The following is a 21,625-nucleotide window of genomic DNA, read 5'->3' as shown; positions in this document are numbered from 1 at the left end:
GCAGCTGTGAATTGATCCTTAAAGTGTATGCCCAAATCCATTGCATGTCTAAATCAGTTTATATGTGTTGCAACCATACACTGTATAAATTATGGACGTAGTCTCCACGACGTCACTCATAGGTTTCTGAAGAGCTAAAATGAAGCTCAAACTGGGGGCCCCCGATGGCTCCGGCTGTTGCCATCTTGGCAGTGCCTGTCTTCTGACTCCCAGCTAATGCAAAAATGGGCAACGTTTTTTTCAACATTGACATCCTTTTGGAGCCAGCCTTAAGTGGTCACTCATTGAACTACAGTAAAATTTTTGGCATTTCTACTTTGGCTTAATTATTCAGCATCGGAGGTTGCCGCTTGGTTGCAAATGTGTAGTTGTTAAACATTTTCTGGAACTGACTTAACAGCTGCTGAACATGTAAGTCAAAGCTGAGCAATTAATACAAAACAATTGCTGAACATGACTTAGCGTTTATCCAACAGACTCCATTAGTATTGTAAGCACATGGTTGAATCTCCTGGCTGGGACATCAGGAATTGGTCACTCAGCTATCACAAACATGCAAGTGAAAATTAAAATGAGCAAATGAAAGGATGAGATCCAGGCTGGTGATGAAACACCAAATGTCTTTCACAACATTTGCTGATGATGTGATGCTGCCTGTCAGAGTGAGAATCTGTTGCAACAAAAGAGCTGCAGTTTGTTTTCTTTAGATGACCACAGAATGAAGGATAAGCAGATATAGATAAAGGGAAAGATAGATTACTAAATGATCGTAAGAGTATGCAGTAGATCTTTACTCTGGCTCATATAGTTTGAGCTCCGCCTGAAACCCACATTTCTGTCCACATCAGTCCAAATCCTGTGGCCTAAGGGACGTTTGTCAGGCTGCAAATGGAAAGAAATAAAAACTTAGCAGTTAACAAAATCTATTAAGTGAGAAATTGAGCGAGACCTGACCCAAAGACTGAGGCTGAGGCTCTAGTCACCGATATAAACAAGGAATTGATTTCACCCTGGCTGCATGTTCCTGTAGTTCAGCCCGAAGTGATTCTGTTTTTGGACCCCCAAATGTTTGTCACTGGTGTAGTTCAGCAACCTGTAAAACCTCCTGCCTGTCTGAAGAAATATAAACAACATCAATCTAACATTGGTGTGTGATGTACTGGTGTACTGATTGATTTTAAGATTACAAGAGTAGAGCTCCAGATATCATTTGGTCCAGACTAAAATATCTTAAATATTTGATGAATTGCCTTGACATTTTGTATAAATGTTCATGTTCACCAGAGGATGAAGCCAACTCACTGTGGTGATCCTTCCACTTTTCGCCACCATAAGGTTGACCTTTGTGGTTTTGATTGAAACCTCTCAAAAACTACTGGATTGGGATGAATTGTAATAACTTTGGTGATCCCTTAACTTGTCATGTGGTCTAATGTTTTGGTGAATGGCCAAATACTTGCAAAACACATGAATTCCCATCAGCCTCAGCTGTAGTTTGTGTTTAGTGCTGAATAGCTTAATGTTAGCATACTAGCACGCTAATCTAAGATGCCTAACATGGTAAACATTATATCTGCTTAAGATTGTTATTGTAAGCATGTTAGTATGTAGCTAGTAGACACATTGTTTCTTAGATCCTTGAGTACGTCTGGAGGGAACAGCCTTTATGGGACCCAAATATCTAATTTAAACATGCTGCAAATTTTAATGTGTAATTTTGAATATTCATGTTCATCTTTAATTAATTATCACATCAGTGCAACTATATTAGATGAATTACTCTTTAACATGAATCATTGCATCTGGTTGCATACTAGTTTTATATACAGTCTATGGTTGCGTATTGCCAAAGCTGTCATCATAACACAGTTTTGGATTCGGTAATCTCTGTAGTATATTATTCTGTCCAAATCCTAACAAACATATGGGACATCTACAGTAAGAGAAACACAAACAAACTTCCCCCCTCCTTATTGGGTTTCAGTTTCAGCTGGCTTTCACTGAGCGTGTTTTTAGAAACCCAGTCTTCCCAGCAGACCTTTGGGTTGTGTGATGTTGGCTTGGCAGTAGTCTGTGTCTGTTCAGCACCCCTGAGGCTACACAGAAAGCTTTCAAAGATTCCCTCCCTCCTGCCTGCCTAACCTTCCTCCTCTTTTCTGGATACATCTGCTGTCGTTTTCTTGCTATAATTATCGTGCACAAATAGTCATACACATAAGCTAAAAACATTTTAATGAACAGGAACCAAGATTAGTATGTAGTTTATTGGCACTTATCCGGTATAATTTAACTCATTCAAACCTGATATTAATTACATGGCTCATTGATTTATTGACCATTACACTGCACTCAGTGCAGTCAGATAAATGAATAAATACAGAGCACTGGGGACATATTGATACCATGATTTTTGTAAATCCCAAGATTTCACTTGAACATACAGTATGATAAAGTGGTCTTGTCTATGCATTATAGTTATATGATATCTATCTATCTATCTATCTATCTATCTATCTATCTATCTATCTATCTATCTATCTATCTATCTAGGTGCCTGCTCTACCAGGTGAGCTAACCAGGCGCTCCTATTTAAGACCTTTTTAGAGGGTTTTCATTTTAAAACGGAGACAATTGGGACAGATCCCACACAGAGTTAAAGGTAATAAGCTAACAATAAATAGCTACAGTTGATAAAAGTGACAATTGCCGGCTAGAAATGAAAAGCTGCTTTTGTCTGCCTCTGTAAGAATTCAAGAACCCATTGGTTTAAAAATTACTAATTACGATGTTAAGTCTGCCACTTTCAATTGCTGTTTGTTCTCTGTAGCAGCTGTCATTCCTCACAAAATTTTTGCATCTATACATAGATATGAGCCATATATTTTACAGTAAAGGTAAGGTAAGATCTGATTTAATGTGTTTCCAACTGCTGAAAAAGGATGTTGGGGCGGGTTATGAGAGAGTGTTGTGGTAGTTGTTAAACCGTTGGCAGGGTTGGCCCAGAACAAACATGGAGGATGACTTAGAAAAACTGGATGTTCCTGTTTGATATTGCATATATTGTAAGTAGTTCTGGGTTTCTTTCATAAACTTTTAATATGTGAAGCAACCATTAAATAATGATGTCTTACAAAAAGGCAAAATAGTTTAGTGTTGCAAAATAAAAAATATTTTTCATTTTGTACTTTGAGTGTAAATGGGTATATGACAGGACATGAAGCATGAGGCACCAAGTAAGGAAGCCTTTCTTGTTTGTTTTATTTAAATAAATGCAGCACTTTTGGAGACAGGTTTTGACAGTGCTGTTCCCTTTGACACGGCACTATGCTGCTGTACATTGAGTCAGTGTTTTTGGTCATGTGATTGCGTGCGACTCCCTCAGGCTGAAATCCCCCATGCTGAGCTACTGCTGTTGCTCTCTTTAAAGAGACATGGGGACATCTGCAGTGGATTCCCAAAAAACAGTTCTCTAGGGGCACATCATCTCACCTTGGTCTCATGAGCACATACATGCTGAAGATGTGTTATTGTTGCAGACTGTAAACGTCTAATGTCTCTCATCTTAGATAATTAGATAGTTTCTAATTTGAATCATAATTTGGTTGATTTTATACTGCATTGTATTAAGGCAAGGTTCTTGTATGGCTGCTTGTGTTTAAACAACATCAAAGATTTTTTTTTAAAGTTTGGCTTATTTTATGAAGTACAACGAATGTGTTTTGTATGAAAATATGTTCCTAAAAAAAGAAAGTGCCGTCTCGGGAACATGGAGTCACGTACCTCCCAATATATGAAAAATGGCAATCCCACTCCAAATATTTGTAATGGCCATGGTCATTAAATGTCTCCAAATGCTAAAAGAAAGCTAGTTTTCTCCCCTCGATATTCAGTGTTAAACCGACTCCAACAAGTCACAGTGGATGGTCATTGAACTCCTCTTGCTTCATTAGGTGTACATGTAAACAAGCATCATTGAACACAACTGTGCACACGTGTGTGGGCAAGCGTGTGCCAAAGCTTTTGGCTGTTCTGTATCCTCCACACACCACACACAGTTGATTACTCGCAGCTCTACTACACCGATAAAACACGGTCTGTTTAAACTGCAGCATCACTGATGCACATGTTCAGTACAAAACATTGTGTTGCAAGTATTGTAGGTGAACACATCTGGGGTGTTTTTCTGTGTAACAGGATTGAGGATGATCTGGGTTTCACTTCATCACTTTACTGTATTTGATTTGTCACTAAACTGTGCAGCTGTGAACCGACCAGGTTTGTCTCAAAGTTTCCTCCTTCGTATTTAAACAATACTATACACACACTGAGATATTGTAAATACTTAGTGTAAACATATATTTTGTATTGCTTTTAGTTAAAGGTCCCATGGCATGAAAATTTCACTTTATGAAGTTTTTTAACATTAATATGAGTTCCCCCAGCCTGTCTATGGTCCCCCAGTGGCTAGAAATGGTGATAGGTGTAAACCGAGCCCTGGGTATCCTGCTCTGCCTTTGAGAAAATGAAAGCTCAGATGAGCCGTTTTGGAATCTGCTTGTTATGAGGTCATAACAAGCAAGGTTACCTCCCCTTTCTCTGCTTTGCCCGCCCAGAGAATTTGGCCCACCCATGAGAGAGAGACATCATGGCTTTCAAACGAGAAAAGTGGCAGTTGGTCAAGGCCACACCCCCACCATCCACCTTGCCCCTCCCTCTCTCCTCCTCAATAGCTTCAGACACAGAAATGGCACATACTAAGGAAAGCTCATTTTACGACTGGCTCTAGTGGCTGTAGTTCTGCACCAAAGCTGAATTTCGGGAAAGAGACTTCAGATACAGTATTAGGGGACCACTAAGGTCTATATAAAAGCATCCAAAGAGCACCATGTCATGGGACCTTTAAGGCAAGTCAAGTTATCTGGATACTATCTGGAACACTCACATTCAAAGTGATTTACATAATGCATTTAATTCAAACAAAAGATTTTAAAGGAATAGTTTAACATTTTGGGAAATATGCTATATTTGCTTCCGTGTAGAGTTAGATGAGAAGATTGATACCATTAAAGAAAAAGTATGTTTAGTAGGCCTACGTCTGCACTGAATTTTAGCTGCAGTAACTTTACATGTGTGTAGTTAAGAATCAAGTTCGAAAATGGGTGTGGTCCAAGCAAGGGTGCCAGAAGTAGGGTGGTAGGAAGTAGGAAAGGGGCCCCCCCACTTTACGCCCTTGGCCGGATATGGTGTCGCGGCTGCTGTGATCCCTAGTTTATTCATGTATAGATTTTGTGTGCTAATGATGTGCCCATTTGTAGTGATTGCAGCCTTTTCTTTGGCGCAGCATGTCGACACCAGTGAGACAAACAAGGGCAGCATCACAGGGACATAAGTGTCATGGAAAAGAGCAGGGTGGCCTGCTGATAGATTTATAATGGCTCTCTTCGTTGCTCTTTATTTTTCTTTTCTCTTCTCAGCTTCATGAGGACTATGATAATGGAGACAGGAAATTAAAAGTAGTGATGGAAGAAGGTGTGTGAAGAGTAGGAGGAGGGGAGCATGACACAGGATGGACAAGTAGAAGGAAGGAAGATGAAATGAAAGGTGTTGAGATATAGATTTTATGCTCTACCTTCCTTACAATAAATGTGTGGTTTTAACATTAGTGTGAGTCCACAGATTGTAATTACGATTTACTTTAGTAGGTACTTCAATCTGACCCTAACAGTAGTAATACCATCTATATACACATTGACCTAATACTGCACCACATTGCAGCCCTGCTTGTTACTCACAGATGTCTGTGTCACAGCATGGATCCATTACCTTGGCTCTGCGTTGTACCACTATGTAAATGCCACGCTGAGCTGGGCTAAGGAGAAAGCGATGAATTAACTGCTGTTCAGTCAATATAGATCAGTGGGCTCCAAGACTCAGAAGTCAGCACCTTAAAGCTGTCGTATCCTTTTTCTTTCAGCAATTAGTGCTGAGCCAGATAATGTGTCCTGTCCTTTCAAATGGCAGCACGATGTGAATGCCAATGGTCCTTCAGTATAAATTGGCTCTGATTTTAGATTGTTTAAAAATGGTCTTATAATGGATGTTGCTCCCTCACATGCGCTACACTGCCAGTGTGATCAATCATGTTAACACAAACCCTTTTCTTTGCTTTTCCACAGGATTTGGTAACCGAGCGCACGCTGGCCAAAGTCCAACAACAGCAGCAGCTCAGTGCAGCGGAGCAGGGAGCTGTCCACGGTGCTGAATTCATCAGCTAACAGAAATCCCCATTGCACACTCATGTGTTTGGGCCGCTTCTGATAGCTCCCATTCCTAGCAGCAACCGACCACCACCTCCACATCCAAGATGGACGACGACGGGCGCTACAGAGACGGGCGCTCAGACTTTGTCCGCGGCGCCAAAGACATTGCCAAAGTGGCCAAGAAACAGGTCGGCAAGAAAATGGGGCGTGGCGTGGACAAAATGGCCGACGAGTACACCAAGCGCTCCTATAAACGCTTTGAGGAGGAAGATGATGATGAAGACTACGGCGGCGTGCCAAGCAGCAACGACGGCGGATATTACCGCAATGATAGCCGGGCCAATGACGATGAAGGCCACAGCGACTCCACTGAAGGACATGACGAGGATGATGAGATCTACGAAGGGGAGTACCAGGGCATCCCCAGGGCTGACTCGGGCAAGGCTGGCAGCATAGATGGGGTGACAGCGGCCCAGGGGCAGCAGTTCAGGGATCTGTCAGCCTACGAGAGCGAGAGGAGGAAAGATCAGGAAGAGCTGGCCGAGCAGTACGAGACCATCCTGCAGGAGTGTGGCCACGGGAAGTTCCAGTGGACGCTCTACTTTGTCCTGGGGCTGGCGTTGATGGCGGATGGCGTGGAGATCTTTGTGGTCGGCTTCGTGCTGCCCAGCGCAGAGAAGGACATGTGTCTATCTGAGCCCAACAAGGGCATGCTGGGTAAGATTTCCAGAAATGTTTCTATAAAAACATTTTAAAAATACATAGGGGGAGGGATTACACACATGATAACTCTGCAATGCAACATGTTCTTGTATTTCTGTCCACTGAGCAGTTGTTTTCTCTCATCTCTGTGCACTTTCTCGGTTTATTTTTCGTCCCAGTTTGTACCACTGCTTAAAATTTTATCTCTGTCTTATCTTAGCAGTTACCTTTGCAGTTTATCCCCCAGTAATTGCTTTTCTACAGCCTCATTGGCAGAGGAACTACAGCTATTTAAGATTCAACTGCCCGTGCAGCCTCTGAACAGCAGTGGAATTTTAATCGAACGCTCAGCCTCTCAGTTCTCTGCTTTAGTTCAGCTGTTTTCAACTGGACCGTGTGTGTGTTATGTGTGTCAGGTTGTCAAGGTGATTGGAATAATGTACTCTATTTGTCTTACTCCTGTTTCCCTCCTCATAGTTTATGCTGCATGTCTGTCGCTTTGCCCACTTCATAGCATACAGAAACACAAAGACCTCATAATCGTTTCCTATCCTCCGGGCCAATGTCCAATTAGAATCCAAACCTTCCCCACCATCTGTCATTGGCGATCCAGCAAGGACAACGTGAACAAGGGCCAGAGGCCTCCTGGGGACAAACATTCTAACATACTGTTTAGTTTACCTAAAGAACTTCCATATAAAGTATGCATTGTATTGAACCTGTCAGTATATGCAAGAAGAAATATCTTTCACATAGAGATACCCAGAGAGAGACTGTTGAGTTGTTTGTTTTATTCCAGTGGACATCACAGTGAGATATTCCTCTCCAGCTTGGTAGTGGCAAGCATTATTGATGTAAAACATGAAAAATAAATGCGACATGTTAAAGCATGTAAAGCTCACACCCATTCTTTGGTGGGTTGTTGAAAAAAAGGATTTTGCAAAATGTAGTAAATAAATACTCACATCTAGAACGACAGCAGGCTAATACAAGCCATAACATCATCTGTAAATACCATTGGATTTAGGTATGATATTTGAGTTCAAAATACTGCTAAATTTAGTTTAGCTGAACCAAAAATGCTGCTCAATCAACATTATCCATATTATCAACTAAACAGATTGAAGTGGATAAAAGTTCTGTTGAGCTGAATGAATCAAACTATAAGTGACATCAACTTTACAATATATCGACGTGTACTCAAAATGTTCAGTTGCGTTATTTAAATTTCATGTGTCAGATGAGCTCTAATGACATAATTACCAGTGCACTCATAGGATTTTGACTGTTCAACTGTACTGCTGCCACATCGATGAACATTGTTTCCCTGCAGATAGGGATGCCTGTGTATTGAGTGTCTGTCCTGTTGGAAAATGGACATCATGGATTTGGCACTAGTTCTGACTGGAAGAATATTGTTAAACACCTCGATAAAGAAGAGTTTGCTGAGGAAGTACAGTAGGTTCTTTTTCAGCTCTGGTAGTTCTAGGTAGTACAAGTGTCTGCTGCTGGTCAGTGAGGGTTTGTGGGGTTATGTGCCATGTTAATGTGGGCATACTTTCTGCCTTTACTCCAGTTTTCCTGTCTGCACAAACTACATTTGGCATGCATCCATGCCCTTAATTGGTTACTGTGTTGTGTGATTTTCCCAGTGGTCCATGCATAGCACAAGGTGTGTGTGTGTGTGTGTGTGTGTGTGTGTGTGTGTGTGTGTGTGTGTGTGTGTGTGTGTGTGTGTGTGTGTGTGTGTGTGTGTGTGTGTGTGTGTGTGTGTGTGTGTGTGTGTGTGTGTGTGTGTGTGTGTGCAGTGGTAACAAAATAAAAGTACTTAAAGGAAAAGCAACAGCAATAATAGCACTGTGGAAAAATGCTCCAGTAAAAGTCCATTCAGGAAGGAAGAAATGAAGGAAGCAAAGAAAAAAAGATTTTTTTGATTTTGTATGTTAGATGTTACTGCAGCCACCAGATAAAACTGTGTAGTAAAAAGTACAATATTTTCCTCTGTAGTGGAGTAACCGCATAAGTAAGTCTTATAAAATAGAAATAATCAAGTTTAACTAACCTCAAATTTGTACTTTGTACATTACTTTTGACCAAATATACTTCCTCTCTCCCTTCTCTCTGGTTGGCTTTGTGTCATGCCAGGGGGGAGCCAGTAGGGAGACACGACCGGCCCTGATTACCTCCCCTCTCCTTGTTATGCAACATGCCTGACTCATGCTAGTCTCCTTTGCTCATGCCTCTCTGCATCCCATGATTTCTAGTGTCCTCTCCCCCAACCCCCATCCCTTTTCTTCTCCACACAGTCCAAATAGAGCTTCCTCTGCCGTCATGCAGCCACTTTAACATGACGCACTGTGGTGGAATCATGTATTGTGTGTGTGCGCCCGTACTGTATTGTGTGTGACAGAAAGCGCCTGCACATGTGTGAGGAGTAATCGCCTGAAGAATATTAACTCCCTTACTGCAGAAGGCGTTCAGATGTACCCAGAGAGAAGGATTCAGAGGCAAACCTATCACTGCTTGCTGACAAAAAAAAAACTCCATCCAAAAAAAATAATTCTCTCTATAGCCTTTTGACTTTGTTAGATTTGTCCTAAGTACATATCACAGATCCCATATTCATTGCACATTTCCAGCAGCACAGACATTTCAAATGAAGTAAGGAACTTTAGGGCAGAAAAACCGGAGTGCGGCTTTAAAATGTCAGCAGTGATGCCTGTGTGGTGCAGCGTTTTTGCAGAATGAGCTAGAGGAGACACTTTCACAGGCAGCAGAGAAGCAAAGAGTGGTTGTCATTGATTTGTCCTTGTTGTGAAGCTGCGGAGGCTTAATCTGAAGTTGGTTTGCCATAATGGGAAGAAGAAAGTGGGGTTTGTTACATGATGCAGCAGCTCTGGATAATACTTTTAATGCCAAGAATATTATGTTACACTGTTAAGCCTTCTATGTTCTCTGTCTGCTGCGACAATTTTGTTAACAAAGATAAAAATACCTGGTGTATAATATAAATACCTGGTGTATAATATGTATAATATGTATAATATATATAATATATATATATATATATATATATATATATATATATATATATATATATATATATATATATATATAATGCATGTGCATGATTCATCATTAAGTAGAATGTGACTGTCCGATCAGAACACAGGAAAAGAGTGACTCGGTTGAATGGCACCCTCACTCCAGGGTTCCAGCCAACTCTTGGCGATAGGACACCACAGCTCCCGACATTCTGCTGAAAACCGACGCAGGCACCAAGCTCACCGTCCGACCCCTGCACACTGGCCAGCAGGATGCCCTGCAGCCTGTGTTCAATTCCTCCACTCTTGCCTCAGTGCCCCCTCTGATGTAGAGATGGAGATGGCCGCAGAGATGGTCTTGCTTGTCCACATAGTCAGGATCGTAACCATAGGTCGTAGCTGTTAACCTCACCTTTTCCCTGGTGTTTACTCTGTTTAAATTTGAAAAAACCTTGAGCGGCTAGGCTAGCCGAGTCATCAGGAGTCATGAGATGGCCGCAGATATGGTCTTGCTAGCTTGAGCTCTTTTTCTCCACCTTTTCCTCTGTGTTTACTCTGATGTTTACATTTGAAAACTTGACCGGCCAGCTGGCTAACCGGCAGGAGAGGCAGGTTGCAGGATGATTTCCTGACCCTCATTGGCATCACTGTCCAACGTCAACCACATAAAGCACAACTAATAGTTGTAAAATAGACAATCCAGCATAAATATTGTAGAGTTGACAGAGAGGCGACTTGAGAGGTCTGCGTCTTCTTCATGAGATTGCAGCTATAATCTTTGCTCTGTGAATTGGGGCTACATGCACAATTAGCCTGTTTCTTTGACCAAGCTATTGCACACTTAATCCTGAGGCTAAAATAAACCTATAAATCTTTGTGTATCATAATGTCTCCTTGTCCTTTTTAATGAACAAAGATTTAAGAGCTAAGATCAAGGACGAAGGGAGACAGATGATGAAGAGAAGATGGGAGAGAAGGACTACATGTACCTGTGTCTGTTTGATTTGTTGGCACCTGTAGGAGATGCTGGCAGAGGACTCTGAAACCTTTTTCTACACATTATTTTTGATGGAAATGTGTGTCAGAAATGAATTAAGCTTGGATATCAGTATTTAGCTAACGTCTGAAAATGAATATGCAAGTTATCAGGTGATAGATGGTTTTAATATATTTCCCTTCTGTCGGAAATAATGTTTTGAAAGAATGTCAAACATGGAGCTGTGGATTACGTTTTAAATTCCCCAGAATATTTGATTGGGATTTTTACAAAAAAAAAACTATTTTCCATTTCATTTATATTTTAGGTGATTGGTTGATTGACTCTTATCCAGTGTAACCAAAAATAGTAAAGCCTGTTAATAGAATACAGCATACCTAGATTATCTACACTGCATGCAACAAATAAGCACCCCTTTAATAGTTGCATTTAAATACCACATGAACAAGAGCTACCTCAATGAGCACAGACACTAAAGAGAGAGTAGCACCAACATTAAATGTGATTGAGGGTTACATTTCCATCCATATTCCATATAGAGCTATATCCGTTAATTTCACAAGTTATTTTCACGCTTTGAAGGTGTGTTTGGCATGACAACCTGCATTCACAGCACAGCACTCACTGTCACAGGGTGAGGCCGCTGCTGTAAAACAATTATATGTATTTTAGCTTCCAGTGGTTAGCAGTGAGGATGTGTGATGGCTGACTGGCCAAGTCAACTAATGAGAGACTGCATTATTCTCTGGTGCTGAAGAGCCTCAGCCCCCGGCTCATTCAAAAAGCCCTGTGCGCTCTGGCAGAAAGGGAAAACGGTCTATTAATAGTGGCCCCCTGCCCTGCCCCCTCCCTCAAACACGCGCATACGCACACACTACCCTGGAACCTTTGGGAAGCCTGTCACAGGGCAGACTGGCCACCTTACTCCCCTCCCCCCAGCCCTTTTTTTGCTCTCTCTCTTCCTCACTTTCCATTCTCCCTCCCCCCTTCCTCTCCAGAGAGATGAGGTGCTCAGCTGTCTGCTGAAGATTCCTGCTTCTTGTCTCTCTCGTTCTTTCACTCCTCGTCTACCTCAACTCTCTTTTTTTTTTATTACCTCTGTTTGTTTCAGCTCTGTCTGAAAAGATTTTAGATTTTACAGTATTTTATAGTAATGTATATATCATATGAATTGTTAAAGAATGGAAGAGAAAGCAATAGTAGTTTGTGAAATTGCACATCCTCTACACCTTACTGTTAGCTGTACCAATCCATTGGAAGTCCTATTAAATAAATATGAAAAAAATGAAGATACTGAAGAGCGATGAAACCCTCAGGGGCAAACAAAACTGTCTACCAATAACAAAATGCATAATCTAAGGTTTGAAATTGTCAAATAAATATAACATGAATCAATGGTTGGCAGCTTACTGCTTCTGGATGTTTAAAAATGCAAAAATCCTTGTTGGCAGAATCATGTGTCACCTTCAAACCTCATTATGGCCTTTGAATCTCCTTGTTGCTGTTTTCAAGACACTGAATACAGAGAAATGCCCGATATACTGTACACACAGAAAATAACAGCTCAATATTTTGTAGTACAAAGGGTTGTACTGTAGCTCGCCTGCAAGCAAACACATCCAGCAGTTACGGAACATCATTTGTGTTTATTTAGAGTCGTGTTTCTGGCCACCTGGCAAATTTAAGTCTAATATTTACTCTCCTTTAGCTTTGTCTTTACTAGCTCTTGAGGGAAATATCTTGCGGTTTAGCTGCTAAATAGACCAGAATGTTCACCAGCAAATTTTTCTGGTGCTGAGTGTTTTTAAAAAACGTTTTTTGATGGAAACAGTTGCTTGCTGAGGTTGAGAGTGAACCAAAACAATGTAATCCATTGTTGATATAAAAATACCGATTATAGCCACCTTAAGTGACTTTACCTTTTAGTTCAGTCTTAATTGGTACAAATAAGTAAGTTTCTAAGACTATCAGAAACTGATTTGTAGCTTTTATGGTGGATCATTAGGTCTAAATATGAGCTGTGTCCCAATTCAGGGGCTGCAGCCTTCGAAGTCTACCTCGGGCGCATCCTTTGGAACGTACGAAGGCCGAACCGAGCGGTCTCTGAAATGAGACAGTCTGGTCTGTAGAGCATTTCCTGTTTGCGTCTAAGTGCCGCCCCGGTCGCCTAGCAACCTTGACAGCTGCACCTGATAAGTGATCAAAACGTTAACTACAGCACCGAAATGGAGCCAGAAGTTGTTCCTTTTTATTTTAATAATAAATAATAAACCCTAATGTACATGTGAGCATCTTGTCTCCGAGACCAGAAGAGCTCGTCAGCTCACAGCGGGGTCTTTGAGCACGGCCGGCCGGCCAGATATCTAGCTACCCCCGCAGAGCTAGCTGAAATCAAGCCAGTTTATGGAGCTCCTCAACTTCGAAGCAAATTTGGTGCCAAATTTTCAATGTGTCATCAATTTTAAAGTGACTCATACACACACATACTATTGTGCCTTTTTCTTTTGAGATAAGCTTTGTCACATTCTGTCAAACTGCTGCAATTAAAATATAAACTCACAATCTCAGGCTTTATTACTTAATCTCGCTGTTGTCCTTATTGCTGTTGTTTAGTGGCCAAACTGCAGTCACAAACTGCTTTGCCCTTTGCATATTGATGATTTGGTTTGCGGTCAAGCTTTGCACTTAAGTTTGTCTCCTGATGAATTAAAAAACAGTCTCTGTTCAGTCCGTTGTCGTACAAGAAGGTACTTTATTACAGTACTGGTGGCAGGAAGCAGACTCCACACATTAGTTGCTTTTCTGCTTGATAACCCCCCATAATCATACCCATGAGAACAATTTCATAAAAGAGGGGTGTGGCTCTTTTCCAGGTAGCTTGTCTTCTTCTCTAAACACTAAAATCCAGTGAGGAACAAGTATACACCCCAAAGTGTATGTCATTTTATGCCACACTTCCCAATCAATTATTTTGCCTCCCAGAAAAATTGGGACATATTTTATCCTTGGGCCAAATGCAGCTGCTAACAAGCCACACAGATAGACAGACCTGAGTCTGCTGAATGTGACGACAGAGGGAGATAGAGAGGGCGAGATAGTGATTCAGTTACAATGAGTGCTGAACAGGATGTCCGGTCAGCACAGTAGCCCCAGACCTCAGATGTGAGAAGATATACTCACTTTTCAGCCCATCCTGGTTCACTGTGGCTGTCTTTCTGTCTGTCTGCTCGTCCACCTCGGTGCTGCTGCATTGCGACATTGCCACTATGAGCTGTATTGTCAGGAGAAGTGGCTCACAGCCGTCTCTGTCCTGCCAGGGTAAAAACACACACACGCACACACACACACACAGCGTACACAAAGTACACACTTAGAGTACATGAGAACATGGGATCATAGACAAAAACTCACAGGAGTACACTACACACTCACTTTCTACGATACACACACATACACACCTGGGATCATGGAAAGACATATGCACACAACGAATCCCTTACAATCAATCAAACAAGGGAATTAAAGTCACCTTCTTCCTCAATTCAGCACTGCAGTGTTGACACAGAAATACGCAGACAGACCGAGGACAGAGGGATCCAACAGCTCAGTTTAATGCCCATGTAGGCGTCTTCTTCTGTTTTCTTGCTTGAATGAACAACCCATGATGGCTTGTCTGTCTGACTCATTTACCCCATTGAGCAATATGAAGCCAGGGCTGATTCTGTGTCATTTATTTGCAGCAAACACTATCAGCTTTTGTGCTGTGATTCCCATTGGGTGGAGGAACAAGTAGTGCCCTAATTATTACTGCTTTTCTCCTTGATTGTTGGTGCTTAAAGGAAATAGCAGTGTAGAGCAAGTTGGTCATTACAACCAAATAAGCTGTGACATGCAGAATGAGGCATATTGCAATGCACTTGCACAGTGCACAACCGACTCTGGTTGAGTGGCCATTTGAAAGTGAAGTGAAGATAGTTAAGTGCAATTCTTAATGGTAATCCTACCATAAAACAAAGTAACGATCAGCTTCTAAACACCACACTAACGCTTACAGCTTAAACTGAAAGTTCGTTCTTGTCTTGAGTCAACAGCAGTTGACAAAACAATTTCAAATCAAGGTCCACTTACTCACTTTTTCCGGAGCTTCTGACTATACCACATGGTCTTCATTAAGCCCAGTATCCGAGGAATTACTTCCTTATTCAACGATTCTGCACACTTTACATCCAGTGCCAATGCAGGAAGTTGTGTGTCCTTTCTGTGGAGAGGAAATTAAGTGTGAGAAGGTACTTTGTTAAGGTTAGGAGATCTTCATCATGGTTACAATAAAAAGGTTAAGGTTAGGGAAAGTACTTGGTCATGCTTTAAAAAAAACAACACTGACTGACTTCCGTGTTAAAGTCCAAAGTTTTTTATGTCCCATCCGCCCCAACCTCCTCACTAAGGGAACTTTGTCACTCTATTATAACGTCACTGGACATTCTCCTTTTGCTGGGATTAGGCAATGGTTAGGGTTAAGGTTAGGGTTAGTTGCCTTGAAGTCGATGGTCGCAGCGCTACCTTGAAGTCGAAGTTAGGGGCTTAAAACTCCATTGTGCCCTTTTGCCCTTGTCAGAATTATTACGGCTGCTAGAAGGCTTTTTCACTTGAATGGAATCATATATTGTTTTGAGGCAGTCTTGTAGATATTGTAGAAAGCGAGAATTAAAAAAAACATTGCCATCAGAAAAAAGCCTAAACCAAGATGTCAGTTAAAGGTGCAATATGTAATATTGTATGTAATACTGGCAGCTAGCGGTTAAAATAGTTACTGCACTACCAATTCAAAATACTGGAGAGTCGTTTCCCCCGCCCCCTCCTGCCCAGACTCGAAGTTCACGGGGGTTGCCAGGCTGAGACCGCAGCATTCACAACAATGTTGCTAGACGCTTTTCTCACATAGCCAGACATTACTTCACAGCACAGCAGAGTAGCTAACGTTAGATGCTAGTCTCACATAGCCAGACATTACTCCACAGCACAGCGGAGTCTTTTATATATGTCAATGAGCAGAGTAGCTAACGTTAGATGCTGGCTATATTGACATATATTGTCATAAAAGCCCGTGCTCACGCGGAGCTCTGTAACCAATGGACAGACACACTTTTTCGGCTTAAAATTACAGTATGAACCGCTAAAAACACAACAACGTCACCGTCCTCTCCACACGCCAGTCAGGCACACTTCCTCGGCTTAGAATTACAATACCAAAACGCGTCAAAAATACCACTACTTTCCCGACCGGAACACACTTCATTGGCTTAGAATTCCGGCAACAATCGCTAAACACACTGCAAACTCATAGTCCTCTCTTTCCGATTTACAGCCCCCCTCTCGTGGCTTAAAATAACTCACCGTTGTCGGCTCCAGCCGCTTAACTACACGTTGTAAACAGCCATGGGCTGCTTGCCTGGTCCTCCCGGTAACGTTAGCAGTTAACAGGGTTAGCATGGCGGCGTTAGCCAGGACCAGTCGGGATCACTTTACTGGTTATGTCTCAATTGTTTTTGCGAGTAACCAACTCGGGTACTCTAGCTATATGTGAGTACACAAATGTTGAAATGACATAAAATGCCCGTCCCTAGTGGTTGTGATAAATTAGCCTGAAGCTATGCTTACCTGTTCAGGAGGAAATAAGCCAATTCTGCGCTTTTGCTTTTGGGATCTAAGCTGTCTCCATCTTTCAAATACATCTCCAATATTTACCAGGGGTTGTTACGTCTCTGGTCACGCCTATTTTGAAATGTTAGAAACATGCTGTTTTCTTTTTTTAGGTCGGGTAGAATCTATCTCCGTTGATCCTGTTCGTTTGTGTGCTGCTTTCATGGCTGTACTACTGTTACAGCTGTAGCGCGCTGGGTTTACGTTTTTACAGGTATATCTGGCAACCCGGCCTGGCTGTCAAACTGGGCCGTTGATAACAACACACAGATCAAAACATAAACATAAATTCCGTCACGGAATGTAAATTTCAAAAAGAAAAAAGATAGTATTTCAGTTTAACATGTTTCCTTAATATCTGATGACGCATTGGTGTCATTTTTGGATTTATTACAGTACAAATATTACATATTGGACCTTTAAATTAATCTAAAAAATCAACAAAATTGACGCCTTGACTCTGATACAGTGTGATTAGCAGTGAAAAAGTCGAAAGTGTTTGTTATCCAATCAAAATTGAGCATTTGACAAAGCTGTAGGGTTCAGTGGAGATACATGTCTTCATGCTGGAGACACTGGGTTTAATTTGTCCATTTAATGAAAATAATATAACATATATTCCAAGCTTTTTACATACAGAAAACTGAGAATGAGATTTAAACGCATATGTCAAGGCCAGGCACTAAACACCGCCCCTTTTCTTTTTTATTTGCTTGGAGCGATCTCACCAATAACTTGTTTCACTGCACTGCTCAGGGAGCGTGGAGACTGCTGACAGGATGTCAATAAGGCAGCGATTGCAAATGTCTCAGAAAGCTAGACAGACAGACAGGGAGACAGAGAGGCTGGCTTGGATAAGCACATGGGGTGTGAGTAATGTTAGCACCTCAAATCACAAGACTGGGTTGCCAACGGTGCTGTTTGTTTTTGTTATCAGCCTGTCTGCTCCCTGGTGGTGACTTCCTTAACAGCTTTTTCCATGATAAGCAATCTATACTGTCTCAAGCAGACAATACTGGAGCATAAACAGCATAAAGCAGTACTTGTAAGGTGTTAGGAGTTATCTTTGATTATTTTCTTACTGTTAAATAGTTATGTTAAATGAATAGTTTGACATTTTGGGATATACACCTATTCACTTTTTTGCCAAGAGTTGGATGAGAAGGTTGATACCACTCTCATGTTGGTACGTGAGTCCTGAAGCTACAGCCAGCATGCAATTAGCTTAGGCTATCATAAAGAGTGGAAACAGCAGGACACAGCGAGCCTAGCTCTTTCCAAAGCTAAAAAATCTGCAATTCTAAAGTTCACTACTTAACATGTATTACATGTTGTACTTGTTTAATCTGTACACAAACAGAAAAGTTAAAAAATAGTCATTGTTGGAGCTACGTGCTAGTGAGCGCAGGGTGAACTTTTTCTTATCTTTATCCTAACCTATTATGATGTTTATGTTCTGCCATGTGATTTTCTTGTGTAAATTTGTTTAAAAAAATGCTATACAAAAAAAGGTTGGTATTTGTATTATTATGATCTTGACCCCCTGCACCTCTGCTGTGGTAGTATATGGTTCAGATGATTATGGTGCACTTCTCTCCCTCTGTTTCATGCTCTAGCAGAATACTTAGGTAGTCAATTAAGGCTGCCAAATGTGCTAATTTACTGGACAATGGATATCTAATGAGAGTTGATGTGAGGGCTGGAAGTAATATCAATGAGTTTACTGATGAATAATAACTCATTATCATGCCCTTTGTCTCTTCAATTCCTCATTATCTTGTCCCATTGCATGCCCCTGCCATTACTGTCTCATCTGTCTTATCCACCAACTCTTCCCTCTTTCTTCCATGGCTTTGTTTCTCTCTTCCTCCCTCCAGGTCTGATCGTGTACCTGGGGATGATGGTCGGGGCCTTCGTGTGGGGCGGCCTGGCTGATCGGATTGGCCGACGGCAGACCCTCCTCATCTCCCTTTCCATCAACAGCGTGTTTGCCTTCTTCTCATCCTTCGTCCAGGGATACGTCTCCTTCCTCTTCTGCCGCCTGGCCTCTGGTGTGGGGTAAGAAGACAGATGAGTCACACAGGCACAGCAGCCAGAGCTGGAAATGAGATAGTCACGACTACTGTGGCACATCGGTTTACTTGACAAGCAGAGCAATGCCACATGTCAGAGGACAGATAGAAGTATAGAGCTCATATTGCTGTTAAAGGAAGTCCACCCTCGGAAACGTAATTTAATGATCCCCTGAATTTTCATCTAGTTTTTTAGAGTGGAATGTCTTGACAATTCGAAATTTGGTATACACATTCAGGTCCCCACAGGATGAACTGTAATTACCTTGATGTGTTTTACCACCTCAGCTGTAGTTTGTGTTGTGGATTATAAGCAAATCTTAGCATTAGCACTAAATTAAGATACAAGGTACACTTGGTAAACATTGTTTGCTTAATATCAGCATTTTATTAGGCTGAAGTAAGTGTTTAGCCCAAAGCGCTGCTGTGTTTAAAGCTTTAGTGCATAACTTTTTGATATTAATAAACGTCCGTTACATTCAAGCCATTGCCAAATGAGTTGCTACAAAGCTAAGTAAGACTATCAGCTCCACACAACTCTCTCTGGATTTCTCAGTATGGCTATGTTCAGAAACTGGTGTCGTCCGGTGACTATCGTATGCAGAAACTCGAGTAAGGATAATTACCTTTTCCCATCATGTTTTTTTACTCCTCCGTGTCCTCCTTGGCTACTAGCAACTGTGTGGAGTAGGGTTGGAGGGGGGGTGGGGGCTGTGCGCGATCACGGAAGGCTTGTATCATGTGGATGTGCCGACAGTGTTGTTATCATTACTTAGAATTCCTCATGGGGGTGACAGAAACTACGCACTATAGCTTTAAGTACTACTCTGAGGAGCTGCTCGCATTGCTGTAAATTCTTGTTGATAGCACCACTACGGGGGCATCAAAGTCAAATATTTTCAAATTCTTCAGCTAATGGCTTCAATTTACAAAGTAAAACAACAGTAATATCTGTCAGTAAAAAAATTATGTTTTACCGGCTTCTTCTTTAGTAACATTTAATAAAAATAGTGTAGCTCAGCAAACGTTAACTGCTCTTCCCAACCTGCCTTCCACAATTAAAAAGAATCTGCAGACTGTGAAACTGTAATTCTCTGTTATTCTGGTGAAATGTGCATAGTGACCTATTCATTATGGATATTGGTGCCATTTGCAGTGTGGGGAACTTTCAGCTTTTTCCAAATCGACTCATTGTATTAACAACCTCTGCCCCTGTTTGACTGCAGAGCTCTGACTCTGAATGTGGCATGAGTTGCCATCGGATTGTACATTTCTGTGATGGAACGTGTACAGAGGCTATAAAGATGGTGCTATTGAATGCAGTCAGCCGGGCCATTATTGGTCGTCTTCAAGGCTTTAATCTACATTCTTAATCAACAAGGCTGCTCAGTTGTCTCTCACATCTCCTGCTGCTTTTTCTTAAAACCCTTTCTTTTAAATGTATTGTCTTTCTTTCTGCTTTTCTGCATTTGTTGTATTTTTTTCCCCAACTCTTTTCTTTCTTCACAACTTTATCAATTATTTTCTTTTCCTATTTGCCACCTTTTTAATTTTACCATTTATCATTATTTTGCTTTTGTCTCCCCTCCCCTCTGGTGTTTCTCCTCTTTCTTATCTCACCCACCATTTGCTTCTCCCCCATGTGGATCCCTTTATTTGCTCTTCTTTTAATTGTCTTTCCCTTTTAATTCCTGCCTCGCAATTTACTCCCCAGTATTGGCGGCTCCATCCCCATCGTGTTTTCCTATTACTCTGAGTTCCTGGCTCGGGAGAAGCGAGGAGAGCATCTGAGCTGGCTCTGCATGTTCTGGATGATCGGTGGTATCTACGCCTCTGCCATGGCCTGGGCCATCATCCCACACTACGGTGAGAAAAACAAACGGATCACTCAGTCAGGAAATCATTCTCCAAGGCAATATGTTGCCTGTTAGTTATTGTGTCAGTTAGCTACCAATAATATTTTATGTAATGCCATGGTTGTTTTATTTGAAAGTGGTGGGATGTAACTAAATACATTTACACAAGTACTGTACTTAAGTACAATGTTGTGGTTGATACTTGAAAAAAGGAAATGGAAAATTGAGTAAATAACTTCCTTTTTGTATCATGCAACTGCTCAGAATGTTGACATGCATACTGTAAAAGTTCCAACCTATTTTATACAGTCTATGGTTCCATCTTAATTTATTTCAACTGTCCAGATATTTCCCTTCACACAAGTGCTGAGTACAAAGAGAATGGATCAATCGCATTGAAAACAAAAGTGAAATAGTGGTTAAAAGGAGAGCGTCTTAGCTTACAAAAATTGAGCACACGAGAGAAAAAGCTGCAATGCAGTTTTTAATCACTGCAATTTAAAGAAATGCATACAAACCAGACATTACAGTACCCAGGGATAGAGAGGAAGCTTCTTGTGCACACAATTCTAGTCTTGTTGTCTTGCAGCTAAAACCTTCTCTTTCTTTCTCTCTCTCTCTCTCTCTCTCTCTCTCTCTCTCTCTCTCTCTCTCTCTCTCTCTCTCTCTCTCTCTCTCCCTCTCTCCTCATTTAGGATGGAGTTTCCAAATGGGCTCGGCCTACCAATTCCACAGCTGGCGTGTCTTTGTGTTGGTGTGTGCCTTACCCTCTGTGGCGGCCATCTCTGCCCTCACCACCATGCCCGAGAGCCCCCGCTTCTACCTGGAGGTCAGCCTGTCAGCTCTCGCAACTCTCAGACCTTGTTGAAATATTATTTGAATACATTTTGACTCCTTGAATGCATAAACAGCCTATAAACAGAAGGCATCAGTGCTCTTGCAAAGTGGAAGATGCTGTTCTGCTGACAAAGTGCTGCTTGCACACTTTTCCAGA

The 21,625-nt window shown here is 41.5% G+C and overlaps 1 protein-coding gene across 2 annotated transcripts in view; it reads left to right on the top strand.

The window, feature by feature from the left end:
• Positions 1-21,625, top strand: part of sv2a (synaptic vesicle glycoprotein 2A) — a 51,360-nt gene that overhangs the window by 15,942 nt on the left and 13,793 nt on the right. Inside the window, exons 2-5 of one of the 2 annotated variants that reach the window (XM_039806309.1) lie at positions 6,177-6,977; positions 18,581-18,761; positions 20,490-20,641; positions 21,327-21,460. In XM_039806309.1, the coding sequence (XP_039662243.1) occupies positions 6,365-6,977; positions 18,581-18,761; positions 20,490-20,641; positions 21,327-21,460 (1,080 nt within the window). In that variant the 5' untranslated portion in view covers positions 6,177-6,364. Of the gene's footprint in view, positions 1-6,176; positions 6,978-18,580; positions 18,762-20,489; positions 20,642-21,326; positions 21,461-21,625 lie in introns of those variants that run through there. The other variant, XM_039806310.1, reaches the window with a different exon arrangement.

Source organism: Perca fluviatilis, chromosome 7 (genome assembly GCF_010015445.1).
Source record: "Perca fluviatilis chromosome 7, GENO_Pfluv_1.0, whole genome shotgun sequence".
Taxonomy (NCBI): Eukaryota; Metazoa; Chordata; class Actinopteri; order Perciformes; family Percidae; genus Perca; species Perca fluviatilis.
The sequence above is the reverse complement of the archived record's forward strand: the minus strand, read 5'-3'. Positions and strand labels throughout refer to the sequence as shown.